The 12,986-nt window shown below is 37.4% G+C and overlaps 1 protein-coding gene across 1 annotated transcript; it reads left to right on the top strand.

Moving 5' to 3' along the window:
* Nucleotides 1–7: 7 nt before the first annotated feature.
* LOC145738061 (MFS-type transporter SLC18B1-like) lies at nucleotides 8–12,891 on the top strand. The gene is made up of 8 exons (XM_081992911.1): nucleotides 8–264; nucleotides 3,583–3,752; nucleotides 3,808–3,955; nucleotides 4,023–4,206; nucleotides 7,829–8,135; nucleotides 10,590–10,685; nucleotides 11,362–11,667; nucleotides 12,625–12,891. The coding sequence occupies exons 1-8, from the start codon at nucleotides 157–159 to the stop codon at nucleotides 12,827–12,829; spliced, it is 1,524 nt and encodes a 507-aa protein (XP_081849037.1). The 5' UTR covers nucleotides 8–156; the 3' UTR covers nucleotides 12,830–12,891.
* Nucleotides 12,892–12,986: the final 95 nt, after the last annotated feature.

Raw genomic sequence — 12,986 nt, 5'->3', positions numbered from 1 at the left:
CCGTAAACGGAGACGTTTCATGGAATTCAAACGTTTTCTTAGTGTCTTGGGCAAAACAGTGTTTTTCGAAGCATGCGCCCTCGTCAAATTAGACGATTTCAGTGCTGAAAAAGTGATTTTTTTTTTTTGAAAATTAATCAGAAAAAACTCAAAAAAATGGTGTCGTTCACGAAAAGACAATGGTTGACGCTGATCGCCATCGGAATTGCGGATTTTTGCAATGCAGTTTGCGTGTCCCTGCAAGCCCCATTCTACCCTTTGGAGGTGAGTGTTTTCGCGGTTAAAATTTGTGATTTTTTGGGGCTTAAATTGATTTTTAATTTGACATTCGGATGCTCCTGGGCTGTCCGAGTAGGTCTGCGAAAACCGCGTTCCATTCCGACCAGCCGTTTGGCAGGAATTTGATTTTTTTTCTAGTTTTGGCCGCCATTTTGGATTTTCTCCCTTCCAGTGAGAGTTAGAGTGAAACTGACAGTTGCGATGGATTGCCTGACCCCAAATTAGTCGAAAAGGAGTATAATCTTGATTTTTTTAATTTTGGACGCCATCTTGGATTTTCTCCCTTCCAGTGACAGTTAGAGTAAAACTGACAGTTGCAATGGATTCCCCGACCCCAAATTAGTCGAAAATGAGTATAATCTTGATTTTTTAAATTTTGGCCGCCATCTTAGATTTTCTCCCTTTCAGTGACAGTTAGAGTAAAACTGACAGTTGCAATGGATTCCCCGACCCCAAATTAGTCGAAAATGAGTATAATCTCGATTTTTTTAATTTTGGACGCCATCTTGGATTTTCTCCCTTCCAGTGACAGTTAGACTGAAACTGACAGTTGCATTGGATTCCCTGACCCCAAATTAGTCGAAAACGAGTACAAACTCGAGGGGTATAAGTGGATCGATATTAAAGTTGTGTGCGGAAAGTGTCTTTTCCACACTAAAAACCAACTTTTTTGCTTTTCAAGCTAGAACGTCCGTCTAACCGTCATTTTATGCTAAAATTTTCCAGAAAAGCCACTGGTGCACTCGGTTTTACGATATCTCAAAAACTAACCGAGTTTCACTTAAAAAAACACACTTTTAACCTTGAATTTTGTGAAAACTCGATCCGAGTGAAAAGTACGTGAATTCTGACTGTGCAGATCGATTCGGCATCCTCGAATCAGTCGAAAACGAGTACAAACACGACCCCTCTATCTTAAACCAAAATGGCGGAAATTGCAAATGGCGTCCCTTAGCGCCATTTTAAGTTTTTCAAAAAAAAAGAGTTTAGACTGGTTTTCTACTAATTCGAGGATGGGGAATCCAGTGGTGACGTTTATTTTTTGGTAGCTGTTGCGCAAACCTGAATTTTTCAAAGTTTCTCGAACTGGGTGACAGATACGTCAAATCTGACAGTTGCAATGGATTCCCCGTCCCCAAATTAGTCGAAAACGAGTACCATGAAGCCTAGGCTATTTCAATCCAAAATGGCGGAAATTGCAAATGGCGCCTCTTGGCGCCATTTTGAAATTTTCCAAAAAAATCGAGTTTGGGCTGGTTTTCTACTAATTCGCGGATGGGGAATCCAGTGGTGACGTTTATTTTCCGGTAGCTGTTGCACAAACCTGATTTTTTTAAAGTTTCTTGAACTGGATGACAGATACGTCAAATCTGACAGTTGCAATGGATTCCCCGTCCCCGAATTAGTCGAAAACGAGTACCATCAAGCCTAGTCTATTTCAATCCAAAATGGCGAAAATTGCAAATGGCGCCTAATGGCGCCATTTTGAAATTTTCCAAAAAAATCGAGTTTGGGCTGGTTTTCTACTAATTCGAGGATGGGGAATCCAGTGGTGACGTTTATTTTTTGGTAGCTGTTGCACAAACCTGATTTTTTCAAAGTTTCTCGAACTGGATGACAGATACGTCAAATCTGACAGCGGGGATGGATTCCCCGTCCCCAAATTAGTCGAAAACGAGTACCATGAAGCCTAGGCTATTTCAATCCAAAATGGCGGAAATTGCAAATGGCGCCTTTTGGCGCCATTTTGAAATTTTCCAAAAAAATCGAGTTTAGACTGGTTTTCTACTAATTCGAGCATGGGGAATTTAGTAGTGACGTTAATTTTTTGGTAGCTGTTGCGCAAACCTGAATTTTTCAAAGTTTCTCGAACTGGATGACAGATACGTCAAATCTGACAGTTGCAATGGATTCCCCGTCCCCAAATTAGTCGAAAACGAGTACCATGAAGCCTAGGCTATTTCAATCCAAAATGGCGGAAATTGCAAATGGCGCCTTTTGGCGCCATTTTGAAATTTTCCAAAAAAATCGAGTTTAGACTGGTTTTCTACTAATTCGAGCATGGGGAATTTAGTAGTGACGTTAATTTTTTGGTAGCTGTTGCGCAAACCTGAATTTTTCAAAGTTTCTCGAACTGGATGACAGATACGTCAAATCTGACAGCGGAGATGGATTCCCCGTCCCCAAATTAGTCGAAAACGAGTACCATGAAGCCTAGGCTATTTCAATCCAAAATGGCGGAAATTGCAAATGGCGCCTTTTGGCGCCATTTTGAAATTTTCCAAAAAAATCGAGTTTAGACTGGTTTTCTACTAATTCGAGCATGGGGAATTTAGTAGTGACGTTAATTTTTTGGTAGCTGTTGCGCAAACCTGAATTTTTCAAAGTTTCTCGAACTGGATGACAGATACGTCAAATCTGACAGTTGCAATGGATTCCCCGTCCCCAAATTAGTCGAAAACGAGTACCATGAAGCCTAGGCTATTTCAATCCAAAATGGCGGAAATTGCAAATGGCGCCTTTTGGCGCCATTTTGAAATTTTCCAAAAAAATCGAGTTTAGACTGGTTTTCTACTAATTCGAGCATGGGGAATTTAGTAGTGACGTTAATTTTTTGGTAGCTGTTGCGCAAACCTGAATTTTTCAAAGTTTCTCGAACTGGATGACAGATACGTCAAATCTGACAGCGGAGATGGATTCCCCGTCCCCAAATTAGTCGAAAACGAGTACCATGAAGCCTAGGCTATTTCAATCCAAAATGGCGGAAATTGCAAATGGCGCCTTTTGGCGCCATTTTGAAATTTTCCAAAAAAATCGAGTTTAGACTGGTTTTCTACTAATTCGAGCATGGGGAATTTAGTAGTGACGTTAATTTTTTGGTAGCTGTTGCGCAAACCTGAATTTTTCAAAGTTTCTCGAACTGGATGACAGATACGTCAAATCTGACAGTTGCAATGGATTCCCCGTCCCCAAATTAGTCGAAAACGAGTACCATGAAGCCTAGGCTATTTCAATCCAAAATGGCGGAAATTGCAAATGGCGCCTCTTGGCGCCATTTTGAAATTTTCCAAAAAAATCGAGTTTGGGCTGGTTTTCTACTAATTCGAGGATGGGGAATTCAGTGGTGACGTTTATTTTCTGGCAGCTGTTGCACAAACCTGATTTTTTTAAAGTTTCTCGAACTGGATGACAGATACGTCAAATCTGACAGCGGGGATGGATTCCCCGTCCCCGAATTAGTCGAAAACGAGTACCATCAAGCCTAGTCTATTTCTATCCAAAATGGCGGAATTTTTTTTTTAGGCAGAAAAAAAAGGCTGCACCGCAACCGAATACGGCCTGGTGTTTGGCATTTTCGAGTTTGTCGTCTTTGTCGTCAGCCCGTTGTACGGGCAGCACCTGAACAAAATCGGGCCCAAGGTGACGTTCAACGGCGGCATCTACACGACCGGCGTCTGCGCCATCTTGTTCGGGTAAGTTCGGTCGCGCAGCGTTGCCATTTTCCTTCTCTCTCTCTCTCTCTCGCAGGTTGCTCGATAAGGTCGAGGGTCACGTGCCCTTTATCGCGTTGAGTTTCGCGATTCGAATCGTGGAGGCGATGGGCAACGCCGCATTTTTGACCGCCAGCTTTGCCATCATCGCCAAGGAGTTTCCCGACAAAGTGGCAACAACGTTTGTGAGTCGCTTTTGTTTTTTTTTTTTTGACAGTTGACATTTGACGTTTCTCATTTGACATTTGACAGGCGTCATTGGAGACGTTTTTCGGTCTGGGACTGATCGTCGGACCGACGGTGGGCGGCGCCCTGTTCGAACTGGGCGGCTACACGCTCCCGTTCGCCGTTATGGGCTCCGCCCTGTTTGCGTCCGCCATTTTGACCGCCCTCGTGCTGCCCAAACACGATCTGGGCACCGACAAGGCCAAAGGACGTAAGTCAAGAATTTTTTTTTTTTTTTTTTTTTTTTTTAATTTGACATTATTGGCAACGTTGCATTTTTTTGATTTTTTTTTGGAATTTTTTTTTTGCAAATTTTTGGTGCAACAGGGCTTTATAAACATTTTTGGTCTCCCAAAAAATTTTCGTACCTCCAACCGTTTCGGAGATATTTGACTTTTTTGGAAAATTGCTTCGCAATTTTCCAAATTCTGTATCTCGCTTATTTTTCCGGTTACAGCAACCGGAAAAAATTCAAAATAATTGTCTTGAACCGCTCTTTGTTTTTGCTTTCCTGTGAAATTTCCGTAACTCTAACCGTTTTTGAGAAAACGAAAAAAAACACAAAAATTGTCCGCCATCTTGGATTTTCTCGCCACCGGTGACGGATACGTCAAAACTGACTGCACCACTGGATTCCCCGTCGCCGAATTAGTCGAAAACGAGTATAAACTTGATTTTTGAAATTTTGGCCGCCATCTTGGATTTTCTCCCTTCCGGTGACAGTTGGAGTAAAACTGACAGTTGCGATGGATTCCCCGACCCCAAATTAGTCGAAAACGAGTGGTCACAAGGTACAGGAATTTTGCAACTGTCAGTTTCACTCCAACTGTCACTGGATGGGAGAAAATCCAAGATGGCGGCCAAAATCAAAAAAAATCAAGATTATACTCGTTTTCGACTAATTTGGGGTCGGGGAATTCATTGCAACTGTCAGTTTGACGTTAACTGTCACTAGAAGGGAGAAAATCCAAAATGGCGGCCAAAAAAAAAAAAAAATGTTCATTATGACAGTTGGGTTGGAATTGTGCAGATAATTTTAGTTTCTTTGAATTCCTTGACGTGAAATTAGTAGAAAACGAGCCCAAACTCGATTTTTTTGGTGAAATTCAAAATGGCGGTTGTAGGCGCCATTTGCATTTTCTGCCATTTTGAGTGGAGATAAAGGGGTCGTGTTTGTACTCGTTTTCGAGTGATTCGAGGATGCCGAATCGATCTGCACAGTCAGAATTCACGTACTTTTCACTCGGATCGAGTTTTCACACAATTCAAGGTTAAAAATGTGTTTTTTTAAGTGCAACTCGGTTAGTTTTTGAGATATCGTAAAACCGAGTGCACCGGTGGCTTTTCTGGAAAATTTTAGCATAAAATGACGGTTAGACGGACGTTCTAGCTTGAAAAGTAAAAAAGTTGGTTTTTAGTGTGGAAAAGACACTTTCCGCACACAACTTTAATATCGATCCACTTACACCCCTCGAGTTTGTACTCGTTTTCGACTAATTTGGGGTCAGGGAATTCATTGCAACTGTCAGTTTTACTCTAACTGTCACTGGAAGGGAGAAAATCCAAGATGGCGGCCAAAATCAAAAAAATCAATATTATACTCGTTTTCGACTAATTTGGGGTCAGGGAATCCATTGCAACTGTCAGTTTGACGTTAACTATCACTGGATTCGAGAAAATCCAAGATGGCGGCCAAAATTAAAAAAATCGAGTTTATACTCGTTTTCGACTAATTTGGGGTCGCTGATTTCAGTTCTGAAATCAGAATTCACGTACCGCTTACCCAAGTCGAGTTTTTGGCAAATTAATCGTTAAAATGTAAATTTTTATCTCTAACTCGGTTAGTTTTTGAGATATCGCAAAACCGACTTTACCAGCGTGTTTTCCAGAAAATTTTAACACAAAATGACGGTAAGACGCACGCTCTAGCGTAAAAAATAAAAAAGTTACGTTTTCTGCGCGAGAAACACTTTCCGCACGCAACTTTTTTGTTTTTCAACTTGGACCCCCGAAGTGACCACTCGTTTTCGACTAATTCAGGGTCGCCGCTTTCAATTCTAAAGTCAGATTTCACCCATCTGTCACTCAGTCCGAGTAACTGACAAATTGATGATTAAAATGTGAATATTTAGCTCTAACTCGGTTAGTTTTCGAGATATCAAAAAACCGACTTTACCAGCGTGTTTTCCAGGAAATTTTAACATAAAATGACGGTTAGATGAACGTTCTAGCGTAAAAAATAAAAAAGTTGGTTTTTAGTGCGAGAAAGACACTTTCCGCACGCAACTTTTTTGTCTTCCAACTTGGACCCTCTGAGTTTGGACTCGTTTTCGACTAATTTGGGGTCGCTGATTTCAGTTCTGAAGTCAGAATTCACGTACCGCTCACCCAAGTCGAGTTTTTGACAAATTAATCGTTAAAATGTAAATTTTTATCTCTAACTCGGTTAGTTTTTGAGATATCGCAAAACCGACTTCACCAGCGTGTTTTCCAGAAAATTTTAACATAAAATGACGGTAAGACGCACGCTCTAGCGTAAAAAATAAAAAAGTTACGTTTTCTGCGCGAGAAACACTTTCCGCCCGCAACTTTTTTGTTTTTCAACTTGGACCCCCGAAGTGACCACTCGTTTTTGACTAATTCAGGGTCGCCGCTTTCAATTCTAAAGTCAGATTTCACCCATCTGTCACTCAGTCCGAGTAACTGACAAATTGATGATTAAAATGTGAATATTTAGCTCTAACTCGGTTAGTTTTCGAGATATCAAAAAACCGACTTTATCAGCGTGTTTTCCAGGAAATTTTAACATAAAATGACGGTTAGATGAACGTTCTAGCGTAAAAAATAAAAAAGTTGGTTTTTAGTGCGAGAAAGACACTTTCCGCACGCAACTTTTTTGTTTTCCAACTTGGACCCTCTGAGTTTGGACTCGTTTTCGACTAATTTGGGGTCGCTGATTTCAGTTCTGAAATCAGAATTCACGTACCGCTCACCCAAGTCGAGTTTTTGGCAAATTAATCGTTAAAATGTAAATTTTTATCTCTAACTCGGTTAGTTTTTGAGATATCGCAAAACCGACTTTACCAGCGTGTTTTCCAGGAAATTTTAACATAAAATGACGGTAAGACGCGCGCTCTAGCGTAAAAAATAAAAAAGTTACGTTTTCTGCGCGAGAAACACTTTCCGCACGCAACTTTTTTGTTTTTCAACTTGGACCCCCGAAGTGACCACTCGTTTTTGACTAATTCAGGGTCGCCGCTTTCAATTCTAAAGTCAGATTTCACCCATCTGTCACTCAGTCCGAGTAACTGACAAATTGATGATTAAAATGTGAATATTTAGCTCTAACTCGGTTAGTTTTCGAGATATCACAAAACCGACTTAACCAGCGTGTTTTCCAGGAAATTTTAACATAAAATGACGGTTAGATGAACGTTCTAGCGTAAAAAATAAAAAAGTTGGTTTTTAGTGCGAGAAAGACACTTTCCGCACGCAACTTTTTTGTCTTCCAACTTGGACCCTCCGAGTTTGTACTCGTTTTCGACTAATTTGGGGTCGGGGAATTCATTCCAACTGTCAGTTTCACTCCAACTGTCACTGGAAGCGAGAAAATCCAAGATGGCGGCCAAAATTTTAAAAACCGAGTTTATACTCGTTTTCGACTAATTTGGGGTCGGGGAATCCATTGCAACTGTCAGTTTGACGTTAACTGTCACTGGAAGCGAGAAAGTCCAAGATGGCGGCCAAAAAAAATGAAAAAAACAATATCTGTGCAACGTTGCCGTTTTTTTTGGTAATTTTCCAACATTTACAACGTTGCCACGTGTTTGCAGCGTCGATATTTAAGGCGTTGAAAATTCCGGGCGTTATGGTGGCAACGGGCAGTATCGTGGTAACGAGCACTTCCATCAGTTTCCTGCAGGCGACCCTCGAACCGCACTTGAGGGAGTTTAAGTTAACGGCCGTTGTACTGGGCCTGATGTTCGTCATCAACGGCGGCGTGTACGCGATAACGACGCCGTTATGGGGCTGGTTGTGCGACAACACGGCCACGCCCAAAGTGGTAACGGCGGCCGGCACTTTTCTCGTCGCCGCCGGCTTCTGCCTGATCGGCCCCGCCCCTTTTATACCGTTACCCACGTGAGTATACGGCCGTTATCAACGTTTTGACAACATTTTTAGAATTTTGACATTTTTAGACTTTCTCAACATTTTTTAGAACTTTCACAAGATTTTTAGACTTTCTGAACATTTTTTAGAATTTGACAACATTTTTAGATTTTCTGAACATTTTTTAGAACTTTGACAACATTTTTAGACTTTCTGAACATTTTTTAAAACTTGACAACATTTTTAGACTTTCTGAACATTTTTTAGAACTTTGACAACATTTTTAGACTTTCTGAACATTTTTTAGAACTTTGCCACCTTTGACAACATTTTTAGAATTTTGACAACATTTTTAGACTTCTGGTAACATTTTTAGATTTTCTGAATATTTTTAGAACTTGACAACATTTTTAGACTTTCTGAACATTTTTAGACTTTCTGAACATTTTTTAGAACTTGACAATATTTTTAGACTTTCTGAGCATTTTTTAAATCTTGACAACATTTTTAGACTTTCTGAACATTTTTTAGAACTTGACAACATTTTTAGATTTTCGGAACATTTTTTAGAACTTGACAATATTTTTAGACTTTCTGAGCATTTTTTAAATCTTGACAACATTTTTAGACTTTCTGAACATTTTTTAGAACTTGACAACATTTTTAGATTTTCGGAACATTTTTTAGAACTTGACAATATTTTTAGATTTTCTGAACATTTTTTAGAACTTTGACAATATTTTTAGACTTTCTGAACATTTTTTAGAAATTCGGCAACATTTTCAGACTTTCTGAACATTATTTAGAACTTGACAACATTTTTAGGCTTTCTGAACATTTTTTGAATTTTGACAACATTTTTAGACTTTCTGAACATTATTTAGAACTTTTACAACATTTTTAGACTTTCTGAACATTTTTTCGAGCTTTGACAACATTTTTAGATTCCTGGCAACATTTTTAGATTTTTGACAACATTTTTAGACTTCTGGCAACATTTTTAGAACTTGACAACATTTTCAGACTTTCTGAACATTTTTTAGAACTTTGATAACATTTTTAGACTTTCTGAACATTTTTTCAAACTTTGACAACATTTTTAGACTTTCTGAACATTTTTTAGAACTTTCACAACATTTTTAGGCTTTCTGAACATTATTTAGAACTTGACAACATTTTTAGATTTTCTGAACATTTTTTAGAACTTGGCAACATGTTTAGACTTTATGAACATTATTTAGAACTTGACAACATTTTTAGATTTTCTGAACATTTTTTAGCATTTTGACAATTTGACAACATTTTTAGATTTTCTGAACATTTTTTAGAACTTTGACAATATTTTTAGACTTTCTGAACATTTTTTAAAACTCGACAACATTTTTAGATTTTCTGAACATTTTTTAGAACTTGGCAACATGTTTAGACTTTATGAACATTTTTTAAAACTTGACAACATTTTTAGACTTTCTGAACATTTTTTAGAAATTTGGCAACATTTTTAGACTTTCTGAACATTTTTTAGATCTTTGGCAACATTTTTAGATTTTCTGAACATTTTTTAGAACTTGGCAACATGTTTAGACTTTATGAACATTTTTTAAAACTTGACAACATTTTTAGACTTTCTGAACATTTTTTAGAACTTTCACAACATTTTTAGACTTTCTGAACATTATTTAGAACTTGACAACATTTTTAGACTTTCTGAACATTTTTTAGAACTTTCACAACATTTTTAGACTTTCTGAACATTTTTTAGAATTTTGACAACATTTTTAGACTTTCGGAACATTATTTAGAACTTGACAACATTTTTAGACTTTCTGAACATTTTTTCGAACTTTGACAACATTTTTAGACTTTCTGAACATTTTTTAGAACTTTCACAACATTTTTAGACTTTCTGAACATTTTTTAGAACTTTCACAACATTTTTAGATTTCTGGCAACATTTTTAGAACTTGACAACATTTTTAGACTTTCTGAACATTTTTTAGATCTTGACAACATTTTTAGACTTTCTGAACATTTTTTAGAACTTTGACAATATTTTTAGACTTTCTGAACATTATTTAGAACTTGACAACATTTTTAGACTTTCTGAACATTTTTTAGAACTTGACAACATTTTTAGACTTTCTGAACATTTTTTAGAACTTGACAACATTTTTAGACTTTCTGAACATTTTTTAGAACTTTCACAACATTTTTAGATTTCTGGCAACATTTTTAGAACTTGACAACATTTTTAGACTTTCTGAACATTTTTTAGAACTTGACATCATTTTTAGACTTTCTAAACATTTTTTAGATTTTCGACAACGTTTTTTGACTTCTGGCAACATTTTATTTCTTTTGTCACCAATTGTCAAGAAAAAATTCGATTTTACAAAAATACGAGTTTTTTTGAGCGCAAAGGCGCATTCGCCAAATTGTCAAGATAATACCGTCATAAAATTCACGTTACGTTTTACTGTCTAGAATATTCTGGATGACCATTACCGGACTGGTATTGCACGGATTGGGCATGGGCGCTCAATTGGTAGCCTCTTTCGGTGACGCCCTCAAAACCGTCGTGTACGTATTTATTTTTAATTTTTTTTTTCAATTTTTTTTTGTGTTTTTTTTTTTTCTTTTTTTTTTTTTTGTTTATTTTTTTTCCACATTTTTTAAAATTATTTTTTGTTTTGTAAGATTTTTTTTTATTTTTTCAATTTTTTTGTTTATATTTTTTTTTTTCAATTTTTTTTTAATTTTTTTTTTTCGTATTTTTTTTCACATTTTTTTAAATTTTTTTTCTTTTGTAAGATTTTTTGTTTCTTTATATTTTTTTTTGTTTATATATATTTTTTTCAATTTTTTATGATTTTTTTTTTCGTATTTTTTTTGTAAATTTGTTTTCTTTAATTTTTTTTTCTTTTGTAAATTTTTTGTTTATTAATTTTTTTAACTTTTTTTTCCTTTGTTGTAAGTTTTTTTTTTCTGTTTTTTATTTTATTTTTCAATTTTTTTATCATTTTTTTTTTTGTTAAATTTGTTTTCTTTTTATTTTTTTTCTGTTTTTTATTTTCTTTTTTAATTTTTATTTATTTATTTTTTTTTTTCAATTTTTTTTTTGTTTTTTAATTTCCTTTTTAAATTGTTTAATTTTTTTTTCAGTTTTTTCATTAAGTTTGTTGTTTTTTAAATTTTTTTTTATTTTTTTTTATTTTTTTTTTTTTTTTTTTTTTATTTTTTTTTATTTTTTTCTAAGATTACACGGTTATCCAAACGATTTGGAAACGTACGCGCTCGTGTCCGGTTTGTGGACGAGTTCGTTTGCATTCGGTGCCTTCATCGGCCCATCCGTGGCCGGCATTTTGTACGACACGGTGGGATTCAGGAACGCGTCCATGTTCATCGTTGTCGTTCATATTGTGGTGGGCGTGGCCACTACTGCGTTCCTGTATGCCACCCGACCCTCCTCGTATTACGTCGAACTGCTGGACGAACCGAAAATGCCGAACGGCGACCTGCAAGAACCACCGTCCGTAACGCAAAGCAACGACAATTTGAAAAGGTAAATTTACCAAAAAAAAAAAACTTTTTTCTCGAACTGGATGACAGATACGTCAAATTTGACAGCGGGAATGGATTCCCTGACCCCGAATTAGTCGAAAACGAGTACCATGAAGCCTAGGCTGTCTCAAACCAAAATGGCGGAAATTGCAAATGGCGCCTTTTGGCGCCATTTTGAAATTTTCAAAAAAATTGAGGTTAGACTGGTTTTCTACTAATTCGAGGATGGGGAATTCAATGGTGACGTTCATTTTCTTGTAGCTGTTGCGCAAACCTGAATTTTTCAAAGTTTCTCGAACTGGATGACAGATACGTCAAATCTGACAGCGGGAATGGATTCCCTGACCCCGAATTAGTCGAAAACGAGTACCATCAAGCCTAGGCTATTTTAATCCAAAATGGTGGAAATTGCAAATGGCGCCTTTTGGCGCCATTTTGAAATTTTTCAAAAAAATCGAGTTTGGGCTGGTTTTCTACTAATTCGAGGATGGGGAATTCAGTGGTAACGTTTATTTTTTGGTAGCTGTTACACAAACATGATTTTTTAAAGTTTCTCGAACTGGATGACAGATACGTCAAATCTGACAGCGGGGATGGATTTCCCGTCCCCGAATTAGTCGAAAACGAGTACCATCAAGCCTGGACTATTTCAATCCAAAATGGCGGAAATTGCAAATGGCGCCTTTTGGCGCCATTTTGAAATTTTTCAAAAAAATCGAGTTTGGGCTGGTTTTCTACTAATTCGAGGATGGGGAATTCAGTGGTGACGTTTATTTTCTGGTAGCTGTTGCGCAAACCTGAATTTTTCAAAGTTTCTCGAACTGGATGACAGATACGTCAAATCTGACAGCGGGAATGGATTCCCCGTCCCCGAATTAGTCGAAAACGAGTACCATCAAGCCTGGGCTATCTCAATCCAAAATGGCGCCATTTTGTGACGTTTCTTCGTTTGTTGCAGTTTTCGTTCGATCGGAAACGGAATTTCGATCGAGAAAAGCCGTCCGCCCGCCATGAACAGCCTGATCGCCTGCAACAGCTACAAAACTCAGGCCTGGCCCGAACGAGACTCGATCAATTTGGCCGTAAGTCATTTCAGTCATAGTTACGGTGCCGTAAACGCCCGAACCAATCCGACCACTCCCTATTTGGATGGAGTGTCTTAGAATCAGTAAGTTTCAGTTTGTTAATTTCGAATTTTAATAAAATGGATGACAGATATGTCAAATTTGACAGTTGCAATGGATTCCCCGTCCCCGAATTAGTCGAAAACGAGTACCATGAAGCCTAGGCTGTCTCAATCCAAAATGGCGGAAATTGCAA

This window comes from Ips typographus, linkage group LG15, assembly GCF_016097725.1.
Source record: "Ips typographus isolate SLU linkage group LG15, UJ_Ityp_2.0, whole genome shotgun sequence".
Lineage (NCBI taxonomy): Eukaryota > Metazoa > Arthropoda > Insecta > Coleoptera > Curculionidae > Ips > Ips typographus.
The sequence above is the reverse complement of the archived record's forward strand: the minus strand, read 5'-3'. Positions and strand labels throughout refer to the sequence as shown.

Bases quoted from the DNA above. Each gene is read 5' to 3' on its own strand.
- LOC145738061 (XM_081992911.1), top strand. From the start codon at position 157: ATGGTGTCGTTCACGAAAAGACAATGGTTGACGCTGATCGCCATCGGA. The intron at 265-3,582 runs GTGAGTGTTTTC...TTTTTTTTTTAG, and splicing joins CCCCATTCTACCCTTTGGAG to GCAGAAAAAAAAGGCTGCAC. The intron at 4,207-7,828 runs GTAAGTCAAGAA...ACGTGTTTGCAG, and splicing joins CACCGACAAGGCCAAAGGAC to CGTCGATATTTAAGGCGTTG.